Genomic DNA, 15917 nt, shown 5'->3' on the forward strand with positions numbered 1-15917 from the left:
AAGCATCAAACCGGTTGCCATCAAGTGAATTCTGACTCATGGAGACCCCATGTGTGTCAGAGTACAACGGTGCTCCACAAGGTTTTCAATAACTGGTTTTTCAGAAGCAGACCTCCAAACCTTTCTTTTGAGGCATCTCTGGGTAGACTCAAACTTTGGCCTTTCAGTTAGCAGCCAAGCACATTAACTGTTTGTAACACCCAGTAACTTCATAAATAAGGCACTGTCTTTTTTATAAAAATGATATGCAATTAAAATATAAGTTAAAGAAATGCCAACACCTAGGCACATCTGGATAATGTTTGCATGAATCCTTACATCTTATAAACCATTGCTTAATTTCACCCAGTCTCCATCAAGTCTCGAGAAAAAAGTGATTTTTCCTCCACTGCGTAGCCCTCAGTTTAGAATCAGGGCCTTTGTGCCTCTAACCAATGTTGCATTTAAAGGACTCACAAACTAATTCTATCCGAGAATTTAAAGGGACATGTATTGAAAATAAAGATTTAAAAACTATTAAAAAAAAAAAACCCTGAAGAAAAAGAAAAGGCATTAAGCTGCCTTGCTGGCACTTGTAGATCTTACCCTGGAGGTAACGGGTAATGCGTCAACTTGGCGAGGCTGTGATTCTCAGTGGTGTGGCAGATACTGGACTGGCTGCTCGTCCACAAGATAATATAATCACCTTCTATGACGTGATTTTTTTTTTTTTTTTTATGATGTGATCCGATGTGACTGGCCAATCAGCTGAAAGGGGAGTTTCCTTGGGGGTGTGGCCTACCTTCGGGATATAAGTGGATATTCTGGTAGGGCCTGCTTGCTCTCAACCCTCATGCTCCTCCTTGTCTGACCTCCGGCTCCTGGGACAGAAGCCTACAGAAGTTTCTAGTGTGCAGATCCAGCCCCCACAATTGCATGAGGCATTTCCTTGAAGTAAATCAAGTGCTTTTACACTTGCACTATCTACACACACACACACACACACACACACCACACACACACACACACACACACGAGTCTCACTGGATTTGCTCCTCTGAAGAACGCAGACTAAGACACTGGGATTTCAGCACAGCATCTTCACCCAACCACGGCCAAGGCTGGCAGGGGAAGGGGTCAGTGGTCTCCCCTCACCTGTTAAACCCCAAGAGTCATTTCCAGTCCAAAGCCAGTCATAGCTCCCTGCTTATTACTTTAAATCATTGCCCCTTGAAGCTCAGTTTTATTTTATGCCTATTTATATCATATTCTCTACGTTCAATAAAAACTGCTTTCAAAGTCCCAAAACTAAACCTATCAGAACATGACTCCTTGAAGCCCATTTAAATCAAATTTTAAAAGATTTTTAAAGTAGGCATTTCAAATGGATGTAATCATAACAATGATATCTTTCAACTATCCTCCTTTTCCAGTTATCTGAGCGGGGAGAACCCACCAGCAATGAGAAAAGAGCCTCCTTTCATCTTCCACCCGCCCTTACCTCAGCCTACCAGCGCTGTCCAGATGGAAGATAAAGCGTTCGCAGTGGAAACCAAGGAGACAGCCTTATCCCTCCAAGTTAGGGTGGCCAGATTAAGCAAATAAAAATACGGGACTCCCAGTTACATTTGAATTCCAGATAAACAATGAGTAATATTTTACTATAAGTCCCACAAAATATCTGGGACATGCTTGTATTAAACAATCATTTGTTGTTTTCAATGAATACAAATCTAACTCGGTGTCCTGTAATTTTATCTGGCCACTCTACCCAGACGCCGGTTCCCTGGGGAATCTGGGATGGGTTAGAAGTGGGGGTGGCTGGGGGCTCTAACCACTAGCCTAGGAGAATGGCAAATTAACAGTCCAGGCCTGGCGTTCTTGCTCCTTCACGTGACAGGCTCCCCCCCGCTTCTCCTCTTCACCCACTCTTCTCTAAAGAGGCTCCTTGGCTCTCGCCAGGCTCCCACCAACCCCGCTCCAAGCCCCATCACTGCCTTTAAGAGATGCTTTTCCTCTGATTCCCTGGCCAGTCACACTCCACACTACAGCTCCTAACTTGACTTCCTCCCACGCTGAGGTACACTCTGTAGAGATGCTGTTAGCAGCGAGAGCGCCCTTGTTTCCACACACTATTGCCTCCTTTTTTGTTTCCCAAGCAAGGCTAAAGGTAGGCTGCGGAGGGACTTCTGACCAGATGCTTCCTTTCATTTTTCCTTTTCCTATTGTTTCTTAGTGCTGCTGTAACAGAAATGGCACGAGTGCATGGCTTTAAAGAACAGAAAAATTATTTTCTCACAGTTCAGGAGGCTAGAAGCCTCAGTTCCAGACATCAGCTCTAGGGGAAGGCTCTCTGTCTCTCTGTGGGCTCTAGGGGAAGATACTCATCTCAGCTCCTACAAGCCTGGTGTTCCTCGGGTCCTTGGCGACCTCCATGTGACATCCATCTTTCCCCTTTTGTGCTCATTTCTGTGTCTGGAAACCCTGGTGACGCAGTGGTTAAGAGCTACGGCTACTAACCAAAACGTCAGCAGTTCGAATCTACCAGGTGCTCCTTGGAAACCCTATGGAGCAGTTCTACTCGGTCCTATAGGGTCCCTATGAGTTGGAATCCACTTGACAGCAACCGGTGTTTTCAACAGGTCTCTCTGTGTCTAATCTTAAAAGTGGTCAGGTTTAAGCCACACCCTATGCTGATATGACCTCATTAGCATAACAAAGAAAACCCTATTCCAAATGGGATCACATCCAGGGTACAGGGGTTAGGATTCCAACACACATTCCGGGAGGACACAATTCAATTCATAATACCAACACCTATGTTGACCCTCCCACCCCGTCTTGTATGCAGATGCCAAGGGCACATGGTGTTTGTTAGCTTTGGGCAGATGGGCCTTTTTGGTCATAATTTCAAGATCTGAGCTAAAGCAAGGGCTGAGCAAGCATGTCCGTCTTGCCTAGCAGAAGTTTTTGTGGGCTCTACCCCCACAGACACCTGTCTGCCTCACGACTTCACAGTATTGATTTAGTGATCTATTACAGGGCACCGCACTCTAAAATGATCCCATATATTTAATAGAAACAGGGAGGAAAGAGCTCCTGCTTTCAGGCTTTCCCGTGTGTGTCTGAAGGAAAACACTGACAGCTCAGCTATAAAGTGCCTGGAAATATGGAAGAAACATTGACACAACAGTAAAACGAGGGGTGAGATTAATGATGCCATAATAGAATCTGTTTTCACTGGGTGCAGAGAAAATTAAGTTTTGAAGACATTTCATTTAACTTTGCAATATCTTGCAGTTTAGCCTTTAATGCCTGAAACTTTTCCCTTTTAGCCACCCTCCTCCCCTTTAAAGCTAAAGATGGGGGGTGAGTTTTATGCCTAGTTGTCAGTATGGCTTCATGACAGAGGATCTGGTTTGCTTCCTCGGCTCTGGATGGAGACATGCAAAGTCTACTAAGAAACAAAATTTATTGTTCACCATAATTTGCAGGGCTTCACTTCCTATCTAAACATCTACTTTAATAATCCAAAGTATGGCTTCCAGAAGAATAAGATTGTTACCTTCTAGAGCAAGGCACCGGGGTGGGCTGGACGACCAGATAAGGTTGTGTAAGCACTCCAGGTACTGGGACCCATCTAGCTTAAATCCAGGGAAGCAGTGGTAGGCGATCACCGCTCCTACTGGGAAGGAGGTCTGGAACTCGGAGATGTTCACGTAGCCGTTAGAAGAGGCTAATGGTCTCAGGCAGCCTGTGAAACAGCAAAGACGATCTTTTATTAGGAAACATTTCACTCGGTCATCTTTGTGCATCTAAGAGACAAACACAACACTGTTACGCTATAGGGTTCCCCCACTGTAAAAATGGCACCGCCTGAGGAATGAAGCACCTTGGTCTTGAACGCCCAGGCTTCCTTATTTTATGTGTTGTTGTTGGGCATCATCAAGCTGGTTTGGACTCCTAGCGACCCCATGTATAACACAGCAAAATGTTGCCCGGTCCTGTGCCATCCTCACAATCACAGCTACGTTTCAGTATAATGTTGCAGCCACTGTGTCAGCGCATTTCGTTGAGGGCCTCCCTGTTTTTCACCCACCCTCTACTTTACCAAGCACGATGTCCTTCTCCGGCCATTGGTCCCTCCTGATGACGTGTATTCTATTTACCTCTTCTATTTATAATGTGGATATTCGCTTTTATACTTGCAAATGGTACTAAGTGGGTCAGACAAAGTGGATCAGTAGTAAAAGAAGGTGATGACAAAAAGAAACAACCTTTGATGGGTACAAGGGAGGGGAGGGATGGGGATGGGGATGGGAAAACACTGAACAAGCAATAGATAAGTGGTAACTTTGGTGAAGGGTAAGACACTACACATTGTGAGGAAGCCAGCACAACCTGTACAAGGCAAGGTCATGGTAGCTCCACAGACACAACCAAACTTCCTGAGGGATGGAATCGCTGTGCCGAGGGCTGCGGGGACCATGGTGTCAGGGAACATCTAGCCCAGTTAGCATAACATAGTTTATAAAGAAAATGTTCTACGTTCTACTTTGGTGAGTAGCGTCTGGGGTCTTAAAAGCCTGTGAGGGACCATCTAAGATACTCCACTGGTTTCATCCATTTGGGAGCAAGGAAGAATGAAGAAAACTGAAGACACAAGGCAAAGATTAGTCCAAAGGACTAATGGACCACATCTACCATGGCACCCACCAGACTGAGTCCAGTAAAATGAGATGGTGCCTGGCTACCACCACTGACTGCTCTGACACAGATCACAATAGAGGGTCCCGATCAGAGCTGGAGAAAAATGTACAACAAAACTCTAACTCACAAAAACAAAAACAAAACACCAGACTTACTGGCCTTATAAGAGACTGGAGAAACCCAGGAACATGGCCCCTGGACACTCATTTAGCTCAGTAATGAAGTCACTCCCGAGGTTCACCCTTCAGGCAAAGATTAGACAGGCCCATAAAACAAAATGAGACTAAAGGGGCACACCAGCCCAAGGGCAAGGACTAGAAGGCAGGAGGGGACAGGAAAGCTGGTCATAGGGAACCCAAGGTCAAGAAGGGTGAGTGTTGACATGTTGTAGGGTTGTTAACCAATGTCATAAAACAGTATGTGTACTAACTGTTTAACGAGAAGCTAATTTGCTCTGTAAACCTTCAACTAAAGTACAATAAAAAAATATATATATATAAATAGTTACAAAAAAAGAAGGTGGTGAGCGTGTGCCTAGGGATTGGAACGTCCCTTGCCCAGTGGCTGCCAGCCTGAACTGCACATTAGAATCACTCAAAGAGCTTTAGAAGAATACTAATGCCCCAGCCCCAGGCCGAGAGGTCTGCTCTGTTTCATTTGGGTAGTGGCTGGGCATTGCTATCTTTCCATTTTTTAAAATAGTTTTATTAACTGGTCTTCCTTGTAGGCACATGGATATTATCCTATCACTGACAGTGTTGTACTTCATGATAGATCTTGAAATGTTCTTTTTTTTTTTTTTAATTTTGTTGTTGAGAATATATTCAGCAAAACATACACCAATTCAAGCATTTCTACATGTACAATTCAGTGGCACTGATTACATTCTCCGGGTTGTGCAAACATTCTCATCCTCCTTTTCTGAGTTGTTCCTCCCTCATGAATATAAACCAACTGACCCCTAAGGTTCCTATCTAATCTTTCGAATTGCTATTATCACTTTGATCCCACATAGATAGTTCTTAGAAGAGCTTAATGTTCAAGGCAGACATTTTTTACTAGTTAAGCTAAACTACTGTTTGGTTTTAAGAAGACTTCGGGGATATTTTTGGCTTAAGGTCTAAAGATTATTTCAGGGCAATCATTTCAGGGGTTCAGCTAGTCTCCACGACTCTAGAAAGTCTGCAGTCCATGAAACTTTGAAATTCTGTTCTGCATTTCCCCTCTTTCGGTCAGGATTCTTCTATAAAGCATTTGATCAAAACGTTCAGCACTGGTAGCCGGGCACCATCCAGTTCTACTGGTCTGATGGCAAAGAAGGCAGTTGTTCATGGAGACAATTAGCCACACGTTCCATATTCTCCTCCTTCTTCCTCTGTTGCTCCAGGTGAATAGAGACCAACTGTCATGTCTTTGATGGCCACTTGACAGCTTTTGAGACCCAAGGCACGACACAATAAACAAGGAGGCAGAACAGGAGCACTGAACAAGTTACTAGGCCAAATAACTGGGATGTCACATGAAACCATGACCCTAAACCTCCAAACCAAGGAACCGCTCCAAAGTAACTGTAATGTGCTGTCAGGGTTGAGAACCACTGAGAGGTGCCACGAGAAGAAAGAGGCATCCCAACGGTTTTACTGGTAGCGAGTCAGGTGGCTAGGGAAGGTTATAATCCACGTGTGATCCCACCGTAGAAGGTCACGGAACAGACGCATGCCTGCCAAAGGGCAATTAAATTTTGCAAAATTCAGGTGTGTTGGATATAAAATAGGCCTGAAGCCTTGTATTATGGCAGATCTGACACTTTGGCATACTTCTGAATCACCTGGGGGGCTTGTTAAAACACTGATTCCTGGGCCCACCCCCAGAGCTGCTAATTCCCTGGTCCGGGGTGGAACCTCAGAATTCGCATTTCTAGCATTTCCAGGAGGTGGCGATGCTGCTCGTCTGGGTACGGCACTTTGAGAACCACTGCTGTAGTGAGTCCTTGCATCAACCAAAGAATTCTGTGTGATAACGGGGTACAGGTGAGACCTGGACCCTGTACTCCTTCTCCTGTAAAACACTACCAGTCGCCGTCCAGTTGACTCCAACTCATGGCAACCCCTTGTGTGTCCGAGTAGAAATGAGGTCCATATGGTTTTCAATGGCTGATTTTTTCAGGAGTAGATCAGCAGGCCTTTCTTCCAACACACCTCTGGGTCGACTTGAACCACCAACCTTTTACTTAGCAGCTGGGCACGTTAACTGTAAAATATTAGCTCCCTTTTTTTTTCTCTAAGTCCGTGCAACCCAGTAGAACATCTGCGATGGCACAGAATTCCATTTTGCGTGGCTTCCACTGTGATCGTGGAATTTCTCGCTGGCTTCAGCAATTTCACTGGAGGGAATAATGTCTCTGCAGAGATGGTGCTCTTCCAGGGGAGAATTAATTGTGTGTGAAGTAAATAATATGTAATGAAAATGCCTGGTTTCCTTTCCAATCACCAAGTAGAGATTATCTCATAGGCACAGTAGCAGACGACTGAACCCTTCTCCAAAGTGGACTCTGTTTGGTGTTATATCTTGAAAAGACCTCTCAGCAAACTGTTCAATCAACAGCATGTTTTTAAAACACCTCAGCACATGGGGCTTGTACATCAGGGCAGGAGTCCCTGAGTAGTGCAAATAGTTAACACACTCGGCTGTCAACTGAATGGTTGGGGGTTTCAGTCCACCCAGAAGCACCTTGGAAGAAAGTCCTGGAGATCTCCTTCTAAATAATTGGAGTACAGTCCTACTCTGACACACACGGGGTCACCATGAGTCGGAGCTGACTCGACAGCAACTGGCTGGTATACCAGGGGGGGACAGAAGGGAGTCAGGCGCCTAGGATGCAGGTTAGGTAGGCACTCACTGTTGGGGTCTGTAAGTGCCAACCCTGCAATGCTGGTGCCACTGATCTCTGCAGACTCAGCTGCCCACCATCCTGAACCAGCCAGCACTCAGGGCCTAGGGAATGGGCCATGCCCAGAAAGGCCTCTGGAGTGGGCCATACCTGGAAGGGCTCTGGAGGGGGCCATACCTGGAAGGGCTCTGGAGGGGGCCATACCTGGAAGGGCTCTGGAGGGGGCCATACCTGGAAGGGCTCTGGAGGGGGCCATACCTGGAAGGGCTCTGGAGTGGGCCATACCTGGAAGGGCTCTGGAGTGGGCCATACCTGGAAGGGCTCTGGAGTGGGCCATACCTGGAAGGGCCTCTGGAGGGGGCCATACTTGGGAGGGCATAGAGCTCATGCCATCTTTTAGACAGCCCCCATGGCCTTAATTTACTGTTATTTTTTCTTAGCTGAAAACCAACCATGTCCACAGCAAAAGTGAAGTATGTGTGGGGAAGGTGAGCATCAGGAATAAACCAAATCAATAATCTGGGGGAGAAAATAAGCAAATGAACGTGAATAAGTGGATATACTGCAGCCATACGTACTGTTCACACGAGCTGGCTATACAGGTGAGCGTCCTCACCCCTCCGAGGAAGGTGGTGTAGTCCTAAGTTACCCTCACTGATAAAATGGCTTCCCCCAAATGAAGACGAGCTTGGACCCATAACTGGCAGGAGGCATCAGGGCACTGTGCTCCCAAACATAAAGGTCTCATAAAATAACGGCCACAGAACAGTCCCCTACCCTCACTCCAAGGAGATGGAAGGGGTTATAACTGGTGGAGTTAACCAGAGGAGAGGAAAGACATGCTCACTCTCGCCTGGAGACAGGCTGTCCTAAATATAACAGGAGAATACTGGCTTCCACTCAATAGTTCAACGTGATTTCTATTTGCACTTCTAGATAGAAGAGAAAAGGCTCCTCAGGCTCTAGCCCCTGGATCTATAGGTGCAAATAAAAGTTATAGAATGAAATGTCACACTAAGGGCCAATTACACTCCCCCTGGGGGCTCGGAGAGGGGGCTTGGAGAAGTGTCGGGCTGTCTGCAGCAACCGTGAGTCCTCATTCTCATTCTCTGTGCTGTGCCAGCAGGGGCAGGGAGGAAGCCGGAATATCAGAAGGTTCTGCTCCGGGTCCTGGAAGCACTGACTCCCTCTGGCCTCTACAGCCAGGCTTAGCGGGTGGAATGGGGAGCAAGGGACACAGCAGGCGCCGCTGGGGGAGCTGGAGTGGGGGGACAGAAGGCTCTGCGGAGAATGAAAGCTGAGCTGTCTTCCACTGTTGTTTGAAGAAGCACACCTCTCAAGACCAGCCAGTAAACTCTTTTGTCGTTGTCGAAATAAGTTGTTGTCAGCTGCCATCGAGTTGGCTCCCAACTCATGGCGACCCCATGCACAACTGAACAAAATGCTGCCTGGTCCTGCACTAACTATCTCCTGGTCAGTTGCAAACTGGACCATTGTGATCCATAGGTTTTTCACTGGCTGATTTTCAGAAGATCTCCAGGCCTTTCTTCCTAGTCTGTCTTAGTCTGGAAGCTCTGCTATAACCTGTTCAGCAACATAGCAACACGCAAACCTTCACCGACAGGAGGGGTGGTAACTGTGCACGGGGTGCCCTGGCAGGGAACTGAATCCGGGTCTCCTGCTTAGAAGCAGAGAATTCTACCACTGACCCACCACTGCTTCCTGGAGAAGCATATAAGCTATTTTTTGACTGAGATCTGTGTAAGGAATGGTGGAGGGGACAGGCAAGAGCGGGTGGACGGAGCAACGGGAAAACCTGTATCTGAACCTCTCACGATGACACCCTGAAATGTATGCCTCCACAGGATATATTTTTTTTAATTATTGGGAAAAAAAGAACTCCTAAAGAAGCAGACTGTATTTAGGTGACAGAAAAGAAATAGAAAGGTTGGAAGAATGAAAGGATAAGTGGAAAATATGAAGGCAAGAAGTGGCTAGAGTCTGAGGTAATTTTCTCCGCCATTACTCTGTCAGGGCTGGAGGACTGGAACAAATCAGTGGTCAGGAAAGTTCATTTGAATAAACAGCCCGACCTAAAAGCCTGCTGCTTATTTTATGGACAGTCTCTGAAAGTGTAAATAAATCATGTGTCTCCTTGAAAAATATATAATACGCTAAGCAACACAGGAAGTTCCTGGGGACAAACGATGGGGGTCTGACGGTCTGGGCTGCCTCTGTCAGCCGTGTTTCTTCAAAGGGCCGTGACTCTCAAGCTCTCACGTAAGGAAATGATTTATTTCCAACTGTGGGGCAGAAAAAGCAATATCAGAGCCTGCCAGTTGTGATTTCCAAGCACAAAGTTAACGTTTGTCTGAAGTTTCACACGCAGGCACCCTCGGAGCAGATAACACTGCCCCCCCACACCCCAGGATGATGAATTATGCATCGGCTCCTTGGTCCTCTCGTCCGAGTCACACGTCAGAAAATAAAATCAGAATTAATGCGAACGCAAGGGCTTATTTTCACAAACAGGGCCCTCTGTGCTGGGTCAGGTAAATTTTAAAAAATGCAATAGGATAAATATTCACTGCGGTTTGGATGAAATTTGAATTGGATTATTTTTCTACTTTTCAGGCATTATAAAAAGGAATAACATTATTAGGAGAAAATCGACTCTGTAAAATTGGCTTTAAACATATTTTCACCACTACTGAAATAAGTATAAACGCACTGCTATTTCCATTACATACACAATAGTCCATCATGGTGCTCACAGCCCAGTTACAAGTCTCCTAATTCTTAAACGACTCAATTTCTTAGTGTAAAGGGGACGGACACTCAATACCCTTAGGAAGAAGGTATTCCTCCTTTGCACTTTAAAACTGGGCATAGGGGGACAGGATGCAAATGACAGGGAGTGGCAATGACACTCCAAGAAGAGAGCTTTGGCAATCACCCCGAAGACAGAGCTGGGTCCGTGTAGGTGCATGGCTTTATTTCCCCCAGCGTTTGCCTCACTCTATTAGAGAAACATGTACTTGGTCTGGACCCCTGGTGGCACACTGGTTAAGCGTTCGGCTACTAATCAAAAGGTTGCAGTTCAAATCCACCAGGTGCTCCTTGGAAGTCCTAGGGGGCACTTCTGCTCCGTCCTACAGGGTCACTATGAGTCGGAATTGACTCAACGGCAACGGGTTTGGTTTGGCTTTTTTGTACTTGGTCTATAATAAAGTCAGAGTGAAGAATAACTGAGCACTCCAGCTTCTGGACCTACCTTGACAGATGGGGAGATTATCCCATGTTCCATCATCTCGACACAATGAGACCATGTTGTAGAGGTCAGGGTAACGGATCTTGAATCCTTCATGACAGGTGACAATTAACTTATCTCTGTGTCTGTATGTCTTGTTGTGAATCTCAGCATCCTCAATTTGAGGGATACGACAATCTGCAATTTTATAAGAAGAATACATTACTACGCTGGGAATGGTTAGGCACTAACCTAAAGGTTGGCGGTTTGAACCGTCTCAGGAAGGGCCACTCTCAGTGCAGTGAGCTCACCATCCTATCTCATTTTAATCTGGATTTCTAGACTGACAGCTATGCTTTTTGAGGAAAACATGTTTCTCCTCGATGGTCAAAACCAGGATGTGAAACCATATGCCCCGAGGGGCCTTGGAACCAAGTGACCATCCGCACCCCCAAAATGCATGTACTCAGGAGTCTGTCTGGGTGCTGGGGCCAACAAGGTGTTTCTGCAAGAGAGACAAAGCATCCTGTGACCATGATGTAAACATCCTGTGAAGTGATCTGTACTAGCCGTCAGTAACCAGTCAGAGTACGATTATTACCACAGCCATTGATTTTCCTACAATTGCCCTCCTAATGGTTCCTCTTTTCACTCCATAAGAATACTTGTATAACAAAACTGCCCCAGGACTACCTGGTTCCATTTTAGTAGTTCCCCAATTGCAATTGTTTTAAGCCCTTAATAAACCTCTCTGATCTAACTTGAACCATTGTTCCAAGTTTTTCTCTACAACAGAATCCACCCAGAGGCGCCACGGAAGACAAGGCTGGTGATCTGCTTCCCGAAAGTCACAGCCTCAAAACCCCTGTGGAGCAGTTCTACTCCGCACACCTGGGGTCAGCGTGAACTCAATGGCAACTGACTACACATTATGAGAATTTAAAACAGTTGTGGTTGAGAGTTCACCAGCGAGGTCTTATATTGAGACCTGGTCTCGACCTACACAGCAGTCTGGTCAGATGGTACCTCAGTTACCCTGAGGCTCGGGCCCCAAGGACAAGGAGCAGAGCCTGCTTCACAGGAGTAACAGGAAGAGGACGCTCAGAAAGAGGGACCCAGAGACAGCACAGATGGAATCACAAAGGGAACTTTATTTTCTGCCTGCGACACTCACACAGCACAGGTGATCTTACGGACAACTGCGGAAATGAGTGAGGCAGGACAAGGGCTGGGTTGTAGCCTATGCTATCCATCTGTTATTCTGCTGTGTCTACAGACAGTACACAACACAAGGCAGCCTGACTGGCTGGCCCTCACAGCCGCCCCAATCTGCCGCCTCTGCTTGTGGGGCCCGGCCTGAGCCTGATAAGAAAATATGCTTAGCAGAATGGCCGGTGGGCTGAGCCTGGTTGCCTCTGCGATTAGCACTTCCCGTCCACCTTATCTGTTTTTAAAAAGATAAAAAATAGAGCAGCACGTATTATTGCCAGTATCACAAAGGCCCAGAGCGAGCAGCTGTACCGTCTCCTAAGAATGGAGCAAGAGCTGACTGCACGTGTAGCAGAGAAGCGGCAAGGCTGGGATTCAGGGGCAGGGTGCTAGAGGAGCGAGGAGCTTGGGCAGCAAGCTGACTAAAAGATAAAATTAATACATTTATAATTATCCACTTCTTTTTAAAACTCTATCTGGAGCACTGGTGGCACAGTGGTTGAGAGTTCAGCTGCTAATCAAAAGGTCAGCAGTTCGAATTCACCAGCTGCACCTTGGAAACCCTAAGAGGCGGTTCTACTGTGTCCTACTAGGTGGCTATGAGTAGGAATCAATTTGATGGCAATTTTTTTTTTTTTTAAACTCTTCTACTTCCAACTCACTGCACAGGCCACTCCACTCCTTGCTGCCGAGTTGGGGCCCTGCTCCCCTGGCTGCCCTCCCCTTCCTCCTGGACCACTGCCCTACTTGTCCCATCTTGGTTGAAGTCACATTGATCACAGCGTGTCTCTCTCCATCCCTCAGGGGCACATCTCTGTTTAAAGTTTCTTGTTTTACCTGCACATATGCTTGGAAGCTTGAGCTATTTATTCCTGCTTTTAAGGGCGGGGGGGGGGGCCGGACTTGGAGTCCCTGGGTGGTACAATGGTAATGTGCTCGGTGGCGAACCAAAAAGTTGGAGGTTCGAGTTACCGAGAGGTGCCTCAGAAGAAAGGCCTGGTGATCTGCTTCTGAAAATCCAGCCACTGCAAACCTGACAGAGCTCTGTTCCACTCTGACACGCCTGGGGGCACCATGCGTCAGAACCGACTTGACGGCACCTGGTTTGGTTTTGGTTTAGACCCTGGCCTACAGATGGGTTATGTTTCAAGTTTGTTGGTTCTTAATTTTTTGAAACAAGGAGAAATCCAATAACTGTGCTTTGGCAATCACAGAAACGTCAGTGCCTTAAAAGACCGTAGGTTTCTCAGCCACGCCCAAATGCCTGTTGAATCCCAAATATGGCTGAAATAGTGTCAGCAGGAACCCCGGCCTTCAAGCTGGCAGCGCTGAGGCGGTGAGCCCTTGGGACCTGACACAGGCGGCAGGGAGGGGAAGACGCAGTGGCTGGCTAGTGGACGGCTCTGGTGGCTGGGAACTTTGGTGGCTTTAGTCAGGGCACAGCCCAGGAACAGTAAGGTGAGGTTGGCACAGGGATTACCAGAAGCCAAGGAGACTCTAACAACAATGGGCTCCAGAAAACAGGATGTCAACAATGGGTAAGAAGGGGGCCTCCCTGGCAGAGGCGAACCTTAGCAGCCGGTGAACAGCGGGGCAGCGGCCATCGTGTGGGTCATCCAAAGTTAAGTGTTTGTAAACCCGGGTCAGCCATTACCTCAGTGTTTGTCACCACCACTGGCGTCCCTGGGTGGTGCAAACGGTTAACATGCTGGGCTGCTAACTGAAAGGTTGGCTGTTCAAGTCCACTCAGAGGTGCCTCGGAAGAGAGGTCTGGTGATCTGCTTCTGAAAAACCAGACACTGAGAACCCCATGGAGTGCAGTTCTACTCTGACACCCGTGGGGCTGCCAGGGGTCGGCACTGACCTGACGTCAACTGGTTCTGCTCACCACCAACAGGCCGAGAGCCTGGCAGCACAGGACACGGCACCCACCTTGTCTGCCATTCCTCCCACACTTCCACTCCTTTGTGCACACCTGGCAAAGGAGACATGCTACGGGGCGCCTCTCAACTTCTGCCCGAGAACCTGTGGGTGCACAGCCCCTAGAGGGCCCAATAAGCAGCCTCTCTGTGCAGCTAACCTTCCCCCAGGAAACCTATCATCAGTCCTTCCCTCTGCCCATGGATTTCCACGCGGAGTCTGGGCTGAAGAACCGTATTGGGATGCCAATTTTACCTTTCATTTTTGTGTTTCGGGCAATGGAAAGGGGTTTTCTAACTGTTCGTGTTAAACTGATGGTTTTCCTACTAGAGTAGCTGAAACTCCCCACATCAACCCCAGAATAATCCTGACTGGAGTCACACGATCACCGACAACTCTCTGCCTAACACTGCTGCCTTCTTTTTAATGGAAAACGTGAATTACATTTTTGCAATGTCACTATGCAGAAATTATTCACAGCAAATAAAACACATTTATCAAGGCATCCGTCTATAAAAGCTTGGCTGTAAACAGATCCCGGGGCAGTAATTTATCTGTCTAAACAACTATGTTCTGTACTGACTTAAGAGCTGCTCAAGAATTAACTAGTATATTCAGGAGACGGCAAACTACCGTGGGCAGAGTCAATGGGCAGAACTATCTCAGCCACGTGGCTACTGCTGGCCTGCAGCAGAGCATCCAAGCCTTGTGGGCAAGGGTGGTTCCTCAGCATAGTGGCCTAGAAGGCTACAATGCCCTGACCTAGTCAGAGCTACAAGTTTCCACAAGCAGAAGTTGCGGACTCTTGAGAGCCTATGACTCAGGGTTCAAAGGGAAGAAGTTCACAGTCTCCCTAACCCCAGTAATTATGTACTCTGCTCAAAGAAGAGTCAGCATGGGGGGAACTGAGGGCCAATTTACCATGGGAGAGGAGACACATATCAGGTGGCGAGTCAGAGGCTGGAGATCAAATCCCACCAAGGTAGAAAGGCCTTGATAAAACACTCCAGGCTTTCAGCTGAGACTCCAGGAGGGTTGTACTCTAGGAGTAAGAAAGGAACTAAAGAAGACCACCCTAGCTGAAAGGAGCCCTGGTGGTGCAATGGTTAAGCACTCGGCTGCTTATTGAAAGGTTGGCAGTTCAAATCCACCAGCAGCCCTGAGGGAGAAAAGACCTTGCAATCTGCTCCTGGAAAGATCGCAGCCTAGGAAACCCTATAGAGCAGTTCCACCTTGTCCGACAGGGTCACTAGGAGTCAGAAATGACTGGACATCACACATCAAGAACAAAGCAAAACCTAAACCTCGACCTTGACAGGAGAAAATATCGCCCAAGCGGCACTATAATTTCTAACCTGCAATGTTCGGCACCAAATCACCCCATGGAAGAAGGGTGGGGTAGGAAGAAGAGTACACCTGGGGTGAGAACGCCCTCAGCAAGTGTCTGTGGAAGGAAATGACCATGAACCTTGTTTCTACAGAAAAATAATCCGGGATCCTTAGTATCTGAAAACACACGTGTAATCTTCATCAGTTCTAAGGTTTCAAATAGAAATAAGAATTTTCTAAAGCACAAGTTCTTCCAGTCTACAGAATTTTTAAAAGCCATTTCAAACATATTGTCATCAAAGAGACCACGTCTGACTCTGCCATGGAGAATCAGGTCAACAGTCAGAACTCATGGATACGAGGCATAAACGGGCAATTTCAGTACGTAACTAGAGGGGTATCGAAGGCTTCCACTCCAGAAATCATCTTTCACCAGCCCACCACTGTCATGATTTCTGTACCCTGATTCTAGCTGGTAGCTGCTGTCAGGTCAACCTCCAACCCATGGCACCCTTGAACAATGGGATCAGACCATTGTGATCCATAGGGTTGTTATTGGTTGATTTTCAGAAGTAGATCTCCAGGCCTTTCTTCCTAGTCTGTTTTAGTATGGAAGCTCCACTGAAACCT

At 47.0% G+C, this 15917-nt stretch overlaps 1 protein-coding gene across 2 annotated transcripts in view; it reads right to left on the reverse strand.

Moving 5' to 3' along the window:
- Window positions 1–15917, reverse strand: part of SUSD4 (sushi domain containing 4) — a 167498-nt gene that overhangs the window by 38788 nt on the left and 112793 nt on the right. For both annotated transcript variants that reach the window (XM_049868030.1, XM_049868029.1), the window contains exons 4-5: window positions 10854–11027; window positions 3545–3733 (exon numbers count right to left, since the gene is read on the reverse strand). In XM_049868030.1, coding sequence (XP_049723987.1) covers window positions 3545–3733; window positions 10854–11027 — 363 coding nt within the window. The remainder of the gene's footprint in view (window positions 1–3544; window positions 3734–10853; window positions 11028–15917) is intronic.

The sequence above is a fragment of the Elephas maximus genome, chromosome 24 (genome assembly GCF_024166365.1).
Source record: "Elephas maximus indicus isolate mEleMax1 chromosome 24, mEleMax1 primary haplotype, whole genome shotgun sequence".
NCBI lineage: Eukaryota > Metazoa > Chordata > Mammalia > Proboscidea > Elephantidae > Elephas > Elephas maximus.